Source organism: Garra rufa, chromosome 2 (assembly GCF_049309525.1).
Source record: "Garra rufa chromosome 2, GarRuf1.0, whole genome shotgun sequence".
Classification (NCBI taxonomy): Eukaryota; Metazoa; Chordata; class Actinopteri; order Cypriniformes; family Cyprinidae; genus Garra; species Garra rufa.
In genome coordinates, this window is record NC_133362.1 from 4,753,346 (window position 1) to 4,770,759 (window position 17,414).

At 32.6% G+C, this 17,414-nt stretch overlaps 2 protein-coding genes across 5 annotated transcripts in view; both read left to right on the plus strand.

Moving 5' to 3' along the window:
- The first annotated feature begins 1,707 nt into the window (after positions 1-1,707).
- ccnj (cyclin J) lies at positions 1,708-8,379 on the plus strand. The gene is made up of 6 exons (XM_073834798.1): positions 1,708-1,841; positions 2,240-2,315; positions 4,497-4,707; positions 4,824-5,123; positions 5,222-5,381; positions 7,618-8,379. The coding sequence occupies exons 2-6, from the start codon at positions 2,247-2,249 to the stop codon at positions 7,958-7,960; spliced, it is 1,083 nt and encodes a 360-aa protein (XP_073690899.1). The 5' UTR covers positions 1,708-1,841; positions 2,240-2,246; the 3' UTR covers positions 7,961-8,379.
- A 3,264-nt stretch (positions 8,380-11,643) lies between these two features.
- herc4 (HECT and RLD domain containing E3 ubiquitin protein ligase 4) overlaps positions 11,644-17,414 on the plus strand; it is a 34,224-nt gene continuing 28,453 nt past the window's right edge. For all 4 annotated transcript variants that reach the window (XM_073833641.1, XM_073833643.1, XM_073833642.1 and 1 more), the window contains exons 1-2: positions 11,644-11,778; positions 16,042-16,337. In XM_073833641.1, coding sequence (XP_073689742.1) covers positions 16,112-16,337 — 226 coding nt within the window. In that variant the 5' untranslated portion in view covers positions 11,644-11,778; positions 16,042-16,111. The remainder of the gene's footprint in view (positions 11,779-16,041; positions 16,338-17,414) is intronic.

Below are 17,414 nucleotides of genomic sequence, written 5' to 3' on the forward strand. Positions count from 1 at the left end.
ATATATATATATATATATATATATATATATAATTTGAATGTTAGACTACATCATTTTAAAATAAATAAAAATATGCATCATAAAAAATACTTTCAGTTTTTTCATTAACTATATTTTTTAATGTTTAAATAATTAAACAAAAAAGATTTATGTTAGACTACATAATTTAATAATTACATAAATAAATACATAAAAATAGGCAGGATAAAAAATAATCAAATTAAATGCTTTTAAATTTCAATGAAAAAAACTGAAAGTATATTTATATATATATATATATATATATAGTATATAGTAAATTAATATACAGTAGTATACAGTATACAGTAAATAAATAAAAATATGCATAATAAATATACAAATTAAATATATATATATATATATATATATATATATATATATATATATATACTTTCAGTTTTTTCATTAACTATATTTTATTAAAATTATTTTTTTATTTTTAAATAATTAAACAAAAAAATGAATGTTAGACTACATAATTTAAAATAAATAAATAGAAATTATGCATAAAAAATAAATAAAATCAAATTAAATGCTTTTAAATTTCAATGAAAAAAAACTGAAAGTATATCGGCAAAACTAAAAGTCATCACTAGCTAAAATTGGTTAAAATCTATTACTTCAATAATAAACTAATCAAAAAAACTGGGCAGTTCCTGGAGCACTTTTTAAGGTGTAAATAAAACATAAATCTAAAAAAGGAAAGTGTAGTCTGTTTGCCTTTAAATATATGCTAATAGACTGATGTTTATTACATATCTTTCTCTCTTTTCTTTATTTTTCTGCATTAACACTTAATAAAATTGGCATAAAATGCATTATTGTGATATTTAGTTAGTTTTTCTGCAGTAATTTGCTTTTGTAAGATTAGTAAACAGAGATTTCCTACCATTTCCATTCTGTAGAAAATTTCTGTTTGATGCAAATTAACTTAATAGCATCGCTTCTAGATTTTGATTAAATGGAAAATATATAATAATTCATATTAATGCTAGTTTGTTTATATATTCCTGCAGTTTAGTACCAGTCAAGCTTCTAATGTAGCTATTAAACACATATCAGTTCTTTACTGTTGCAATCGTAGGTAAATTGTGTGATTTTAACAAACAATTCACAATTCAAAGTACACAGTATGTACTAATGTGTAAAAGTGTAGATACAGGAGGCAAACGTGTTCATTGCTCAGTCTTTTGTCCACTTCCCTTTTTAAATGAATTTTATTTTGCAAGGCCAAACAATATTTTGGGTGATAAATTAAATTAAACCAACTGTAAACGGTAAACCTGCTGTTTAATGCTTTAAAAATACTCATGACAAAACTAAAACAAAACTATTGTTCTAAACAGCAGTAAACAAAAGTTTGCTCATTATTATGAATATGGTGTCCTCTAATGGTAAGGTCGTGTTATAGCATGCACAGATATTTGAGTTAAAAGTTATTCCTTTACAAAAAGCTACTACTGAAAATTGAGTTTCCCCGGTGTTAGATGTAAGTTGTTGCCATTATATATATTTTCCACCTCTTTTTATGATTAGAAGTTCTTTCTCCTTGCACTGGCAGCATTTGTTCCAGATCTGCCACAGAAGTCCATGGATAGTGATGACGCTGATGAAAGCTTAATTCTGATTGGTCGCGCTCTGTGATTGTAAGGCGTCTTTTGATTGGCTGAGACTGTGAATGGGCTCGCCTTGCCATGTATTGTTACTTTGCTCGTGAACACAGTGTAAACTTACTTTGATTTACACTTTGATTACCCGAGTAAGTTTGTTCGGCTGCTAGTTTTCATTGTACTGTCTGTATGCAGGCGTCCTTGTGTGCGGTGAGTTGTTTCCTTATTCAAAACACTGAAAAGTTTTCATCGTCTGCTTTTTCCCTTTAAAAGTTACGCATGTAGCGCTATTCTGTATCAGACATGCCTCTTTGATTTAGAATAGCATGCTACTAATTCATTTCGCTTATTGGTTCTTATGTTTCCTGTGATCTGCATTGAGTTGGTTTGACCCAAAAACTTTTGTGCACATTGAGGAAGACTTTGAGGCTTGTTACTCTAAATCATCTTCTCCTCCTGATTGAGATGTGTGTTGGACCAATCAAAATCTTCAGGGGTCTCACCGTCATCAGTGCTGATTGTCGCTGGAGCTGTGATTTGTCTTGGGATGCACTGAGATCATTTTGCTCACTGGAGTTGATCTGATCTGTAAACTTCACATGTTCCAGGAGCCCAATGGAGCTGGAGGGTCAGTGGTGGAAAGGAGAACTTGCAGAGGACATCTATCAGGCCCTGCGTTACAAAGTTTGTATTCATGTCATTGTGTTGTTATTTGGTGCCACATGCAGTTAATGTAAATGTAACCTAATGCATGCATATGCAACATACACAACTACTGAATTTAAACAAATGCATCAGTGCATGCTTATGCAACTTTATTTTATTCATCTAAACATGTATTGAATGTATACATATGCAACTATTCATGTAAATAGAAGTTAAATGCATGCATGTGCAACTTCACTAAATGTATGCATATGCAACTGTCCTGAATTCTTTTGAATGCAACTTGAATGCATGCATATACAACCTAAATAAATTAATGTAGATACAATCTAATGCATGCATATACAACTTATCTGAATTCCAGCAAATGCAACTATGCATGCTTATGCAACTTTACTTAATTCATCCAAATACGTCCTGAATGTATTCATATGCAACTATTCTGAATTCATGTAAATACAAGCTGAATACATGCATGTGCAACTTTACTAATGCATGCATATACAACTTTACTGAATTCCAGCAAATGCAACAACACATGCTTATGCAACATTACCTAATAAATCTAAATCTTGAATATATGCATATGCAAGTTTTCTGAATTCATGTATGCATATACAACTTTACTGAATTCCAGCAAATGCAACAATGCATGCTTATGCAATGTTACTTAATAAATCTAAACCTTGAATGTATGCATATGCAATTTTTTTTTAAAATTCATGTAAATACAAGTTGAATGCATGCATGTGCAACTTTACTAATGAATGCATATGCAACTGTTCTGAATTCATTTAAGTGTAACTTGAATGCATGCATATACAACTCTGCTGAATTCCAGCAAATGCAATAATGCATGCTTTTGCAATGTTACTTAATTCATCTAAATATGTCCTGGATGCATGCATATGCAACTGTTCTGAATTCATGTCAATGCAACTTGAATGCATGTTCATGCAACTTTAGTGAATGTATGCAAATGCAACTTGAATGCATGCATAGAAAACTTTGCTAAATACAAGTTGAATGGATGCATGTGCAACTTTACTAAATGCATGCATATGCAACTGTTCTGAATGCATGCAAATGCAACTTAAATGCATAAATATACAACTTTACTGAATGTATCCAAATGCAACTTGAATGCATGCATATAAAACTTTTCTATATCCAAACAAATGCAACACTGCATGCTTATGCAAATTAATTCATCTAAATACGCCCTGAATGTATTCATGTGCAACTATTCTGAATTCATGTAAATGCAAGCTAAGTGCATGCAACTTTACTAATGCATGCATATGTAACTGTTCTGAATTAATTTAAATGCAACTTGAATGCATGCATATGCAATTCTGCTCAATTCCAGCAAATGCAACAATACATGCTTTTGCAAGGTTACTTAATTCATCTAAATATGTCCTGAATGCACGCATATGCAACTGTTCTGAATTCATGCAACTTGAATGCATGTGTATGCAACTTTAGTGATTGTATGCACATGCAACTTGAATTCCTAAATACAAGATGCATGAATGCATGTGCAACTTTACTAAATGCATGCATATGCAATTGTTCTAAATTCATGTAAATGCAACTTAAATGCATACATGTACAACTTCACTGAATATATGCAAATGCAACTTGAGCGCATGCATATGCAACTTTACTTAATTCATCTAAATACATCATAAATGTATTCATATGCAAATATTCTAAATTCATGTAAATACAAGCTGAATGCATGCATGTGCAACGTTACTAAATGCATGCATATGCAACTGGTCTGAATGTATTTAAATGCAACTGGAATGCATGTGTGCGCACCTTTACTGAATGCATGCATGCAACTAATCTGAATTTACGTAAATGCAACTTGAATGCATGCATATACAACTTTACTGAATTCAAGCAAATGCATGCTTATACAACTTTACTTAATTAATCGAAATGCATCTTGAATGTAGCCATATGCAACTATTCCGAATTCATGTAAATACAAGTTGAATGCATGCAGATGGAACTTCCCTGAATGCATGTAAAATGCATTTTGTATGCATGCACATGCAGCTGTTCTGAATTCACATGAATGTAATGTCAGCACATGCATATGCAGCTTACATGCAGGTGCAACTGAGTATTGCACAAATTTTAAATCATATTAATTGCAGTGTGATTGTCTCATTGCTTGTCTTTTAGGAACTGCGGTTGCCTGCCTACAAAGGCCAGTCCCCACAGCTGAGCCTTAGACGATACTTTGCAGACCTCATTGCTATTGTAAGCAATCGCTTCAAGCTGTGCCCGGCGGCCAGACACTTGGCTGTTTATCTGTTGGACCTGTTCATGGACCGCTATGACATCTCAGTACAGCAGCTTCACATGGTCGCGCTGTCCTGCTTGCTTTTAGCCAGTAAGATTCATACTCCCTATTAATGATTGCAATTGTAACATTGTCTGAAATTAACTGTTGTATATGATGCACAAAGAACACCACGTAGCATTGTGCCATTGTGTCATATTATCCAGGCAAGTTTGAGGAGAGAGAAGACCGCGTCCCAAAGCTGGAGACTCTGAACAGTCTGGGCTGCATGAGCTCTATGAACCTGGTTCTGACCAAACAGGGTCTCCTGCACATGGAGCTGCTGCTCCTCGAGACGTTTCAGTGGAACCTCTACCTCCCCACGGCTGCTCACTTCATAGAGTACTATCTGCCGGTCGCCGTGAATGAGACAGACCTGCATGACGGCTGGCCGATGGCGTGCATGGAGAAGACCATGCTGTACATGTCTAAATATGCTGACTACTTCTTAGAGGTCTCTTTACAAGGTGTGGAGTTTAATTTAGATGCAGTGCATTTTTACCTGTTAAATCAGAATCTTTTTGTTCTTTTGTATTAATAAAAAATATTTCCTTTCTCCATAAAGACCATGCATTTCTGCGATTCGTCCCTTCCCTTGTTGCTGCGGCATGTGTGGCCTCCTCCCGTGTAATACTGCGTCTGTCTCTAACCTGGCCTCCGCGCCTCCAGCGTCTGTCAGCGTACACCTGGGAACAGCTGCTGCCCTGCGTGGAGAGACTTCTAATGTGAGTTTCAAGCATGGTAGTTGTTGTTATCGTTGTGTAAAATATTTTACACTTTGCAGATTCTGCAATGTGTATGTAAACTTTTGACTTCAACTGTAGATGCACATACAACTTGCTTAAATGTAACTTGATGCATTCAAGTTACATTTACATGAATTCAGTAAAACTGTAAATGCATGCATTCAAGTTACATTTGCTTGCATTTAAGTTGTATTTACATTTGCAACTGTACAGAATGCATCTAAATGGAAATTGAATGCATTCAGTAAAGTTGTAGAAACTCTAAATATATAAATCCAAACATTTAAGTTGTATTAAAAACTTTACTGAATTCATGTAAAAGCAACTTCATTGATGCTTATACAAACTTTTTAGAATGCATATAAATGCGACTTGAATTGAAGCATATGCAACTTTACTACGTGCATGCATATACGTCTTTATGGAATGCATGTAAAGTAAATGCAAGTTGATTGCATGCATATACACTGCCAGTCAAATCTTTTTGAACTGTAAGATTTGAAAAAAAAAATTAAGTGTCTTCTACTCACCAAGTCTTTATTTATTTTATCCAAAGTTCAGCAAAAACAGAAAAAGGTAAATATTTTTACGGTTTAAAATAGCAGTTTTCTAATTGATTATATTTTAAAATGTAATTTATTCCTGTGATTTCAAAGCTGAATTTTTAGCATCGTTACACCAGTCTTCAGTGTCACATGATCCCTCAGAAATCATTCTAATATTTAGTTTTGCTGCTCAAAAAACATGTATTATTATGTTAAAAACAGCTGAGCATATTTGTTTTCAGTTGATGAATGACATTTACATTTCTTTTTGTAACATTATAAATGTCTTTATCATCACTTTTGATGAATTTAAAGCATCCTTGCTTAATAAAAGTATTAATTTCTATCAAAGCTTTTTATTTCAGATAAATGCTGATATTTGGATCTTTCTGTTCTTCAAATAATCAAAAAAATGTTTCTTGAACAGCACATCAGCATATAAGAATGATTTCTGAAGGATCACGTGACACTGAAGACTGGAGTAATGATGCTGAAAATATAGCTTTGATCACAGGAATAAATTACATTTTAAAATAGAAAGTAGTTCATTTAAATAGTGAAAATATTTCACAATATTACTGCTTTTGCTGTACTTCGGATCAAATAAATGCAGGCTTGGTGAGCAGAAGAGACGTCTTTAAAAAATATTAAAAACCTTTGACTGGTAGTGTACTACTTTTCTGCATTTTGTTTTTTACTTAAAAAATGTAATAAACATTAACTGAAAATTCATTTTATTTTAGTTAGTTGCAAAGGCATCATTTTTCATTTTCATTCAGTTTCACCAAAACAAAAAAATCTTGGTTTTTAGTGTATTTGTACCCTTTCCAACAATGACTGTATGATTTAGAGATCCATCTTTTCCCACTGAGGACAACTATTACAGAAGGCTCACTGATGCTGATGATTCAGATAGAAACACAATGCATTCAGAGTGGGGTTTGAAAACTTTTGAACAGAAAAAAAAATATTTTTCTTATTCTGCCTAAATATCATATTTTTTCATTTAGTACTGCCCTTCAGAAGATGTTTCCCAGAAGACAGAATTAGTTCAATTTACCCTGATCTTCAAATTCCAAAAGTTTCATGTTTCCTTCTGGAGCATCAGTGAGTGTTTGAACCTTCTGTAATAGTTGCATATGAGTCCCTTAGTTGTCCTTTTGTTTGAAAGGGTTCAAATACACAAAAATGCTAAAAAAACAAAAACAAAGAATTTGTGGGACCCAAAGGATTTTTCTGAAGAACAGCAGGCAGTTTAACTGTTCAGGACAAACAAAAAACATTTCATTTTTATTCAGTTTCACTAAAACATTTCCAACAATGTATGATTTTGAGATCCATCTTTTCACACTGAGGACAACTGAGGGACTCATATGCAACTATTACAGAAGGTTCAAACACTCACTGATGCTCCAGAAGGAAAAATGATGCATTAAGAGAAAAAAAACACGTATGCTTGAATTTAGTAAAGTTTTATATGCATGCATTCAAGTTGCATTTACATAAATTGAATAAAGTTGTTAATGCATGCATTCAAGTTGCATTTACGTAAATTCAGATTAGTTGCATGCATGCATTCAAGATGTACTTAGATTAATTTTGTAAAATGTTATCATCTCCCCTAATATCCTCTACCACTTTCTCTCTCTCTTTCTCTCTCTCTCTCTCAGTGCTCATGACAGTGACGTAAAGGAAGCGAACAAGCAGAAATGCCCACAGCCGAGTGCTCAGCCAGCACAGATGGTGTATCCCGTCCAGGGTCAGAGCATGTCCTTGCATCAGTACATGCAACGGCCCAATACGCAATACATGCAACAGAACTGCCAGCCGGTGGTAGTGTCTGCTCAAGGTCCTCCGACATATCTGACACACACGGCCTCAATGCCGGTCTCCACTGCCCCTCTGCACGGCCTCACGCAGACACAGACCATGGATGCCATGGTGAACGTTCCCAGCAGGGGTTACCAGGTGAATACGCTCTACCCCTGCGCCGCTCCCTGCTTCGACAGGTGATGGAAAGCGGACAAGAAAGTATCGGACCGTTATCACTTCACAGGGGAGAGTTTGTATTCATAAAGCAAGCACACTGCTCTTAACTGTTACTTGAATCGAACCACTTCAAGCTGCTGAATTTTGCATCCTTTTTAATTTACGTGATTGGGGTGTAAACTGGACGATTTAAATCACTGTATTGTTCATGAGGTGAGGTGCAATACTCTAATGCTGTTGTGCATTACCCACTGAATACTGCCTTGTTGTGTTACGTTTGCTTAAGTATTATTATTTCCGGCCATCTTTGAGAAATGAAGACATCATGGGAGAAATGAATGTGGTTTTTACTAACACAAGCAAGTGTTATTTTTGTGCTACCTCATTGAATGCAGACTATTGTTGTCTCGTAAACTTACAAATGCACTTTGGTACAGTGTTTGTTTTGCTTTTTGGTTTTGTTTTTTAATAAACATGCAACATTTCTGTTGTAGCTAGTTTTGGGTTTGGGTGTTGAAAAGTTACACTGAGGTTTGTAGCCACTGGAACATGTTCATGATTAAAATTCACCCTTCTCAGATTTACACAAACATCCACATATCAAACTGTTTGTTTGTATTAGTTCTACCTCAGTAACTTAGTTCACTTTATTTATTTTTTTGTAGCATCACAATGATTACTACAACACCAAAAGTAGTGCATGTGCATTTTCATTCACTTAATTGACAATGACTATATAGAGAGAGAGAAATTCTCAAATTTATCTAGTCAAACGTTTTTGAACGGTACAAATTTTAAAATGTTTTTAAAGAATTCTCTTCCGCTCACCAACCTGCATTAATTTGATCCAATTACAGTAAAAGCAGTAATATTGTGAAATATTTTAACTATTTAAAATAACTGCTTTTCTATTTGAATATATTTTAAAATGTATTTTATCTCTGTGGTCAAAGCTGAATTTTCAGCACCTTTACATCACTCACATGATCCTTCAGAAATCATTCTACTGTGCTGAATGAATGAATGAATGAATGATCCAAAGATCAGCATTTATCTGTAATAGGTTAGGCTTGGAATCTTGGAGAAAGCTTGGAAAAAAATTATAGAAATTAATACTTCTATTTAGCGAGGATGCTTTAAACTGATCAAAAGTGATGATAAAGACATTTATAATGTTGCAAAAATTTCTATTTTAGATATATGCTGTTCTTCTGAACTTTCTATTTATCAAAGAAACCTGATAGAAATTATACTCAGCTGTTTTCAACATAATAAATGTTTTTGAGCAGCAAATCAGAATATTAGAATGATTTCTGAAGGATCATGTGACACTGAAGACTGAAGTAATGACGTTTAAAATTCAGCTTTAAAATCACAGGAATAAATTACATTTTAAAATATATTCAGAGAGAAAACAGATATTTTAAATAGTAAAAATATTTAACATTTTTACTGCTTTTGCTGTGCTTCGGATCAAATAAATGCAGGCTTTGTGAGCAAAAAAGAACAGGACTTTTACTTTGTATTTGTTGTGCTTGCATCTGTCACAAATATGATTAAAGTTAATGGATTTCCGTGCTTACACCGTTCACAAAAATGGTTACACTTTATGAATATAGTCAATATTATAAATTGCTGCATATAATCAGACGGATATACATATGATAATTTCTTAATTTTAATGTATTTAGTCAGAGAAAATTGTGCATTTGGAGAAAGTGATTCCAAGTGTAATGACAAAATACATAAACCAAGCCCCAAACAACAACAACAACAAAAAATAAACTATTCTAATTATTAGAGATGCACCGATCGATCGGCATCCGATCGCAATCGACCGATAGGGGCGCTATCGGTTTTGATCGGAGTTCTCAAAATAGATCAGAGCAGGCCGATCAGATGACGTTTACAACAACAAACAGCCGCCAGAGCACGCATTCCCACTTCTCAGACTAGGGTCTCCTAATGGGCGTGGCTGTCTCTACAACGCATTAACACTGAAGATGACGTCGCCGGTGAGGGGATTTCCTCCCCTCTGGTCTATGCATCCCTGCCTCTGCTGAATTATTTTTATCCACGGTGGGGATAAAACGTCCCGCGAAGCCGCTCCTACGTCCCGATCTAAATCAAATTATTTGCAATACGCACTTTAAAGTCGTCTAAATCAAATGATTCGCCATACGCGCTTTGAAGTTGAACGTACTGAATCAAATGATTCGCGATCCGATTGGAGCGCTTCAAAACAGTGAATCTTTTTGCGACGCAGTGGTTTACTGATTCTGAGTTTCCAAAAAGCTCCGTTGATACTTTGCTCACCTTCTCTATAAAATGTATTCGTTGTTTGAAATTAAACCATTACTATTAATACAATGTTTTTATTAAATTGTGATCACATAATACAGCTTCTGTCATATTAAAAAAAATTCATGACCTGACACTCATTATCTGGTTCTTGCCTAAAAAGACAGGTATAATGCGCGTTGTTAACAGATTACAGTAACAGTTTGGTCAACCTCTCCCTATGGAGAGAGAAAAAAAAGTTTCTAAAAGCATCCCCCCTTCTGTTTTTTTTTTCACAAATTGCACCCTGTATATGTATATGTATGTGTATATGCATATGTATGGCATATTTATTTTATTTTTCCACAAAAAGCTTGTTGCTAAACTCTAAATTGTGATTTTAAGAAAGAGCCTCCTGAGAGTTAAATGTTTATTATGGTGCACATGTGTGTTTTGCACAATCATTTTTTTATTTTAAGATTTAACTCTTGTATTAGATTTAACTTTTTCTACAGAAAAACTAAGGTTCATAGTTTACAAATTGTGTCAGCTCTAAAAGAGTGAAATGTTGTGTTGTACATAATTACTGCCAAAAGACAGTTTAAGATAGTAAGCAACACTTACTCTATGTAAGCTGAGTCCAAGTTGTCTGAGAGTCTTGAGAGTGTTCAATATTGAAATTTGCCTCAGCCTGCAATAAAACTGGTCAATTCATGATACTTTCTCATTTCCTACTTTTTATACTAATAATACAATGTCAATGTTTGTACATGAGACAACAATATTGAAGAATTTATGGATTTGACGCTGTGATCGGTAATATCGGGATCGGCAGATACTGCTTTTGGTGATCGGTGATCGGTGATCGGCCCCCAAAATCCAGATCGGTGCATCTCTACTAATTATCCGGCATCAGACAACAAAAGTAATCCCTTTTCTTGCTCTCAAATTGTGCCATAATAATTCTTCTGAGTGGCGATTTATTTCAACTTTTATTTTGAAGAATTGCCTATCTTTGGCTGTGAACCTTTTCTAGCATTTTAACCGAGTAGATAAATCCGAATCCATATGTGTGTGTGTGTGTGTGTGTGTGTGTGTGTGTGTGTGTGTGTGGGTGTGTGTGTGTGTGTGTGTGTGTGTGTGTGTGTTTTACCTCAAAACAAATGTTGACTACAACAGTAGCGTAAGTTAGCTATGAAGAAATCATAACGTCAACTTTTTTTTTACATACCAAACAGACTTTGCTTTAATTATTATTATCATTATGATTATGTGTTTAGTTCTAACCTTTATTTATTTATTTATTTTATTTATTTAGTTTTAACCCCACAGCAGGAGCTCCGCGTGTGTGTGTCGTCACATCCGGTGTCAGCAAAGCCTCTAGAATATTACTGTAGCTTCGCGTTCATTCCGCTGTGTGTATTTAAGCGCGTGTCCTGCTGCTGGCGCTCTTTCAGGCTGTCATGACATTACAAAACATATCTGCAATAACGTTCATGTAAACATAAACGCTGAACGTGTGCTGGACGCGTCCACAGGAGTGTTTTATTCCATATCAACAGGTAAGAAATAGCAAACAGGATTTGTAACTGACTAGCATTCTCATGTTGTCAATGGGTGTGGGTGCAGAAATTTAGCGGTGTTCAAGTCAACTAATGCTTTATATTTGGGACTGGTGAGGGTATTAGTTTGTGGTCACTTAAAGGCACAATTTCGTGTACAACAATAGCGAGGTGTGGTTTGTTTTATTTTAAAAGGCTGTCGTATAACAAATACAGAGAGTTTACGCTAATAAGAATTAGCTTACATTCCCTTACAGTCATTTTCACATGCCAGGACATTTAAATCTCACGTGGTTTGAAGTTTAAAATTCAATACAGTATTACGTTTTTTGTTATTTTGCTATAAAAAACAGTTACATGTATCTTTAAGCATGTAAAGCATTGGTGTCGTTTTAATTGCATCCAATTATAGTGTTTGACTATACGTTGTGTTATGCAATAAATGTTTATGTACACACCTCCCACAGCTTGAGACTTCTAGAAAGATTTCTAAAGAATTTTCTTTTTAGGGCGGGACTAATTTGCAGGCTTTCATTTTCACCTATTTAGACCGTGGCACCCATTGACAACTGTGTGACAGCTGAACTAGTATAGGCTACTGGTTAGTTTTGTAACCTAGTGAGTGCAGACAAAAATCAGGTAATGGTACATGACAGGTTTGTGAGCTGTGTTACTTTTAGAGTATGTGGTTTGGTGTCAATATGTGACCCTGGACCACAAAACCAGTCATAAGGTTAAATTTGACAAAACTGAGATATATACATCATATGAAAGCTCAATAAATAAGCTTTCTATTGATGTATGGTTTGTTATGATAGGACAATATTTGGCCGAGATACAACTATTTGAAAATCTGGAATCTGAGGGTGCAAAAAAATCTAAATACTGAGAAAATCACCTTTAAAGTTGTCCAAATTAAGTTCTTAACAATGCATATTACTAATCAAAAATTACATTTTGATATATTTATAGTAGGAATTTTACATAAAATCTTCATGGAACATGGTCTTTACTTAATTTCCTAATGATTTTTGGCATAAAAGAAAAATCAAGAATTTTGACCCATGCAATGTATTTTTGGCTATTGCTACAAATATACCCCAGCGACTTAAGGCTGGTTTTGTGGTCCAGGGTCACATATAAAATGTAGGACTTATATATAATATATAACGTAATTGGGTACATTTTAGTACTTGTTAAGACAATGGACCAAAAAAGTAATAATAAAACACTGCTACCAGTTTGTCAAAAAATATTTATATTAAAGATAAAATAACAAAAAATATTATTTATTTTTACTATTTAAAATAACTGATTTATATTTGAATATATTTTAAAATGTAATTTATTCCTGTGATTTCAGTGCTGAATTTTTAGCATCATTACTCCAGTCACACGATCCTTCAGAAATTATTGTAATGTTCTGATTTGCTGCTCAAAAAACATTTATTATTATTAATATTATTATTATTATTATTATTTCAGTTTCTTGATGAACACAATTTACAGAAGAACAGCATTTCTCTAAAATAGAAATCTCTTGAGTTACTTCTAGAGTGTGTGATAAGGTATCAATATAAACTTTAGGACTTATATTTAATATATAATGTAATTGGGTACATTTTAGTACTTGTTTTCACAGTGGAAAAAAAATAAAATGAATAAAGGTAATTGTGACTATACACTACTACCATTTTGTAAACAAATATTTAAAATGGAAGATAAAATAAAAAAAATATAGATTATTTTTACTATTTTAAATAACTATTTTCTATTTCAATACATTTTAAAATGTAATTTATTCCTGTGATTTCAAAGCTGAATTTTTCGCATCATTACCCCAGTCACACGATCCTTCAGGAATCATTGTAACATTCTGATTTACTGCTCAAAAAAAAGGTTGTTTATTATTATTAATATTATTATTATTATTATTGTTATTATTATTACAGTTTCTTGATGAATAAAAAGTTCAGAAGAACAGCATTTATCTAAAATAGAAATCTTTTGTGCATCACTTTTGATCAATTTATAGCATCCTTGCTAAAAAAGTTGAGTTGAGTTACTTCCAGAGTATGTGGTTTGGTGTCAATATAACATTTAAGACTCATATTTAATATATAATGTAATTGGGTACATTTTAGTACTTGTTTCCACAATGGAATAAAAATGGAACAAAAAAATTATAATAAAATAAATAAAGGTAATTGTGACTATACACTACTACCAGTTTGTCAACAAATATTTAAAATTAAAGATAGAATAGCTAAAAATATTAATTATTGATAAAAAAATATATAAATATAAATGAAAAAAAAAAGTTGTTAGATAAAGTTGCAATTACCTTATTTATTATAAAAAGTCAAAATTCTGAGTATGTATCTCACAATTCTAAAGTCAAAAATTTAGGTATAAAACTGTAAGATACACTACCAGTCAAAAGTTTTTGAAGAGTATAATTTGTAATGTTTTTAAAAGCAGTCTCTTCTGCTCACCAAGCCTGCATTTATTTGATTCAAAGAACATCAAAAACAGTAAAATGTTGATATATTTTTACTATAAAATAATTTTAAAATAACTGCTTTCTTTTTGAAATTAAAAAAAAAAGTTATTTATTCCTGTGTTTTCAACGCTGGAGTAGCATCAAGTCACTTACTCAAGTCACTTGATCCTTTAGAAATCATTGTAATATTCTGATTTGCTGCTCAGGAAACATTTATTATGTTGAAATTCTGAGTAGAATTCTTTTTAGTTTTTTTTTTAATGAATAAAAAGAATAACAGCATTTATCTAAAATACAAATCTTTTGTAACATTATAAATGTCTTTAGTATGACTTTTGATTAATTTCAATCTAAATAAAAGTATTAATTTCATTCTCAAATAAAAAAATGGTATACTGACTACAAGCTTTTAAATGGTATTGTGAATTATGTTACAAAAGCTTTTTATTTCAGATAAATGCTGATCTTTGGATCTTTCTATTCATAAACATATCCTAAAAACAATGTACTCAACTCACTTGATGATGATGATAATAATAATAATAATAATAATAATAATAATAATAATAATAATAATAATAATAATAATAATAATAATAATAATAAATGTTTATTAGAATGATTTCTGAAAGATCATGATGAAAATTAAGATTTGATCACATGAATCAATTACATTTTAAAATGTATATAAAAAGCAGTTATTTTAAATAGTAAAATACTTTACAATATTACTGGTTTTGCTGTATTTTATATCAAATAAATACTTACTAACCTTACTGTTGACTGGTAGTACATCTTACAGTTTGCCTTTTTTCCCCTTAGAATTTAAAATTTTGACTTTTTATTTTTTTAATTTATATATATATATATATATATATATTTTTTTTTTTTTTTTTTCTCACCATTAAATCATGTTTTGTCAATTTTCCCCACCCTGAATACATTCTAAAAATGCTAAATTCTTCATATTAAATTTTTTGTGATATATATATATATATATATATATACACACACACACACACACACACACACACACCATGTGACCCTGGACGACAAAACCAGTCATAAGGTTACATTTTACAAAACTGAGATGTATACATCATATGAAAGATCTGGAATCTGAGGATGCAAAAAAATCAAAATACTGAGAAAATCACCTTTAAAGTTCTCCAAATTAAGTTCTTAACAATGCATATTACTACATTTTTATATATTTATAGTAGGAATTTTACAAAAAATCTTCATGGAGCATGATCTTTACTTAATTTCCTAATGATTTTTGGCATAAAAGAAAAATCAATAATTTTGAGCCATACAAGGTATTTTTGGCTATTGCTACAAATATACCCCAGCGACTTAAGACTGGTTTTGTGGTCCAGGGTCACATATACTGTATATACACACACTACCAGTCAAAAGTTTGGACACACTTCCCTATCAATAAGAATGGGGAAACGTGTCCAAACTTTTGACTGTGTGTGTGTGTGTGTGTGTGTGTGTGTGTGTGTGTGTGTGTGTGTGTGTGTGTGTGTGTGTGTGTGTGTGTGTGTGTGTGTGTGTGTGTGTGTGTGTGTGTGTGTGTGTGTGTGTGTGTGTGTGTGTGTGTGTGTGTGTAATTTACTCATATACACACACACACACACACACACACACACACACAGTAATCTCTGTCTCTCTCTCTATATATATATAAGATTACTGAAAAATTATACTAAGCATCTAGTTACTACTGCATTAAAGGGTTTGCTTTCATCTTTCAGGTGTGTGTAAAGCAGTCAAACCTGTAGGTCTTCAACCTGCGGAAGAAAGCGGCCATACGGGCCCTTCGTCATGTTGTGCTGGGGAAATGCCTCATACGGGCAGCTGGGTTTAGGTGGCATTGATGAAGAGATAGTGCTGGAACCGAGGAAATGTGAGTTCTTCGAGGGCAAGCGTGTGCGGGGCGTGGGGTGCGGCAGACGTCATACAGTCTTTCTCCTGGAGGACGGGACGGTGTACACCTGTGGCTGCAATGACCTGGGACAGCTGGGGCATGACAAAGCACGCAAGAAACCAGGTAGGGCTGCAAAGACACTCTGCTAACATTAAAACATTTTGGCATTATTAATGTAATGACTTGATATTTGTAAAATCATTAAACTAAATGATTCACTTCAAATCATTGTAGCTGATGTCATAAGTCCCTTTTAGTTTTCAAAAATGTGAAATTGGTTTCTCTCCAATACGCCCACTTTTTATGATCTTTTTATTGACCTAAAATTATTCCCTGAGATTAATACATGGGTCAAAGACGTCAAGGAAATTGCAAATTTGATTCAAATTTATTCTTGTGATTTCAAAGCTGAATTTTTAGCCTCATTACTCCAGTCAAACGATCCTTCAGAAATCATTTAAATATTCTGATTTGCTGCTCAAAACATTTATTATTATTATTACTTTAATTCTTTGATGAATTAAAAAAAGTTCAGAAGAACAGCGTTTATCTAAAATAGAAATCTTTTGTAACATTATAAATGTCTTTATCATCACTTTTGATCAATTTAAAGCATTTTTGCTAAAAGTTTTAATTACTATAATTTCTTTCCCCCAAAAAATAATTATACCGACTCCAAGCTTTTGAATGGTGTGGTGTATAATGTTACAAAAGCTTTTTTATTTTTTATTTCAGATAAATGCTTTGGATCTGTCTATTCATAAAAGTATCCTGAAAAAAAGCACTCAGCAGTTTTAAATATTGATAATAATAATAATAATAATTTATTTGTTAAAATGATTTCTGAAGGATCTTGCTGAAAATTTAGCTTTTGATGAATTAATTACATTTTAAAATGTATTCAAATAGAAAACAATTAGATTAAATAGTTTAAAAAAAATTGCAAAAGATTTTATGTCCATAGAAAACGCATTAAATGCAAGTAAAGTGTCTACTTTTAAGGTACTTTTTGGGCTGACAGTAATTAGTCTTTTAAAATGTCATAAATTGATTTTTGTTGTAAATCTGCCTGACAAGATTTTTACACTGAATTACATTTTAGTGGGTGTCTTCTGTAAATTAGGGAAAATGTATGCTTTTTTTTTTTTGCTCAGAAAAACAAAAATGCAATTAAATTAAACTGAACTTTTTAATATTTTC